This window comes from Theobroma umbraticum, unplaced genomic scaffold (assembly GCF_002168275.2).
Source record: "Theobroma umbraticum cultivar Fairchild unplaced genomic scaffold, ASM216827v3 scaffold_3096.0, whole genome shotgun sequence".
In the NCBI taxonomy this organism is placed as follows: domain Eukaryota; kingdom Viridiplantae; phylum Streptophyta; class Magnoliopsida; order Malvales; family Malvaceae; genus Theobroma; species Theobroma umbraticum.
Window position 1 is genome coordinate 1 of NW_018399863.1, and position 2213 is coordinate 2213.

Consider the following 2213-nt stretch of genomic DNA (forward strand, 5'->3'; position numbering starts at 1 on the left):
CTGGAATCAGTCTTCTCGCGCATGCTACATCGAATGGGGCAAGTGCTACCTGAGGCAGCTACGGTCTTCATAAACTCCTTTGAAGAACTCGACCCTGTTATGACAAATGATTTCAAATCCAAGTTCAAGCAATACCTAAATGTTGGACCTTCCATTTTTGCAACACCACCACCATCTGTTCCAGATTCACATGGTTGCCTGACATGGCTTGACAAGCAAAAACCTGCAACCGTGGCGTATATCAGCTTCGGCTCGGTCGCAACCCCACCTCCAAATGAACTTGTAGCACTGGCAGAAGCATTAGAAGCTAGCAGGGTTCCTTTCATATGGTCTTTAACAGACAAATCGAAGGTTAATTTGCCTAATGGGTTCTTAGACAGGGCCGATGGTATATTGGTGCCATGGGCTCCCCAAATTGATGTGCTAGCTCATGGTGCTGTTGGGGTGTTCATAAGCCATGGTGGTTATAACTCCTTGCACGAGAGCATAGCAGGTGGGGTGCCTATGATTGTCAGGCCCTTTTTTGGGGATCATAGGCTGAATGGAAGAATGGTAGAAGATGTTTGGGAGATTGGTGTGATTGTTAAGAGTGGAATTTTCACAAAGAATGGACTAATGAGTAGTTTGGATCTAGTTTTGGCACAAGAAAAGGGGAAGAAAATGAGGGAAACTTTGAGGGAAATTAAAGAAGTTGCACAAAGAGCAGTTGGACCAAAAGGGAGCTCCACCCAAAATTTCAAGGCACTATTGGATTTAGTATCTGGACAAAATCATGCCTAAAATATATGCTTGGAATTGTAAGGTTTATTAGTGCCTTGCTTTGTGGTAAATTTTGCAGTAAAGTCATCATTGTAAGGTCAATTAATAAAGATCATCAGATCTATAAAATTAAATTACAGTCTTTGATTTAAAATTTATAAAGAAACTGATAAACCAATTCAACTCCTAAACAAAAAATTCTCTTTTTGATAGACTCTTTTTATGCCTTATTAATAAAAATCATTTATTTGCATTTCTTTTATTATTAGTTGAAATTTCATATTATAAATAGCATTATCATTATAACAAATTAAAAAGTCAAAATTAAAAATATATAATAATAAAAATAAAAACATATGCAATTTAAAATTGTCATTAAAAAACCTGAATATAAAGTTTTTAAAAGTTATGATTCAAAATTCTTAACATAAATCAATAAGAATTAACATAAAACTTGTAAAGGTAAAATAACTAAATTTAAAATCTTAACATAAATGAGTAAAAGTTAATGTAACAAGTCAATTAAAAAAATTTAATTTTAATAAAAAATAAATATTTAAACTTATATTCTGAAACTAAAATTGTCTAACAATATATAAATTTTAATTTTTAAATAATAATAATAATTATTATTATTATTATATTTCAAAATTAACATAAATAAGCCTTGACATAAAACTATAAAATTGATATAAAAACTTATAAAAGTAAAATAACTAAATTTTAAATCATAACGTAAATGTGTGAAAGTTAACATAATAAGTCAATTAAGTAAACAACTATAATTTTAGTAAAAAATAAACATTTATATTTATATTTTGGATTAAAAGTGTTTAATAATATATGAATTTTAATTTTTAAATAAAGAATAATAAAGATCAAAATAATTTTAGTTCAAAATTAATATAGAAAAACCTTCACGTTAAACTATGAGAATTGACGTAAAAACTTATAAAGGTGAAATAACTAAATTTTAAATCTTAACGTAAACGTGTGAAAGTTAACGTAACAAGTCAATTAAGTAAAAAAAATCTAATTTTAGTGAAAAATAAATATTTAAATTTATATTCTCGAACTAAAAGTGTTTAACAATAAACAAATTTTAATTTTTAAGTTTTGAAGTAAAACTGCAACAATTGACGTAAAAACTTATAAAGATGAAATAATTAAATTTTAAATCTTAACGTAAATGTGTGAGAGTTAACGTAATAAGTCAATTAAGTAAAAAAAATCTAATTTTAATGAAAAAATATTTAAATTTATATTTTCAAGTTAAAAGTGGTTAACGATATATAAATTTTAATTTTTAAATAAAAAATAATAAAAAAAATTATAGTTCAATATTGGCATAAATAAGCCTTGACTTAAAAATATAAAAATTAACGTACAAACTTATAAATGTGAAATAACTAAATTTTAAATCTTAATGTAAATATTTGAAAGTTAACGTAATA

General features: G+C 26.7%; 1 protein-coding gene across 1 annotated transcript; it reads left to right on the top strand.

The window, feature by feature from the left end:
- The first annotated feature begins 6 nt into the window (after positions 1–6).
- LOC110428898 (anthocyanidin 3-O-glucosyltransferase UFGT-like) lies at positions 7–971 on the top strand. Its single transcript, XM_021444822.2, has one exon. The coding sequence runs from the start codon at positions 22–24 to the stop codon at positions 778–780; it is 759 nt and encodes a 252-aa protein (XP_021300497.2). The 5' UTR covers positions 7–21; the 3' UTR covers positions 781–971.
- Positions 972–2213: the final 1242 nt, after the last annotated feature.

Excerpts from the sequence above, each read along its gene's own strand:
- LOC110428898 (XM_021444822.2), top strand. The coding sequence starts at position 22 with ATGCTACATCGAATGGGGCAAGTGCTACCTGAGGCAGCTACGGTCTTC.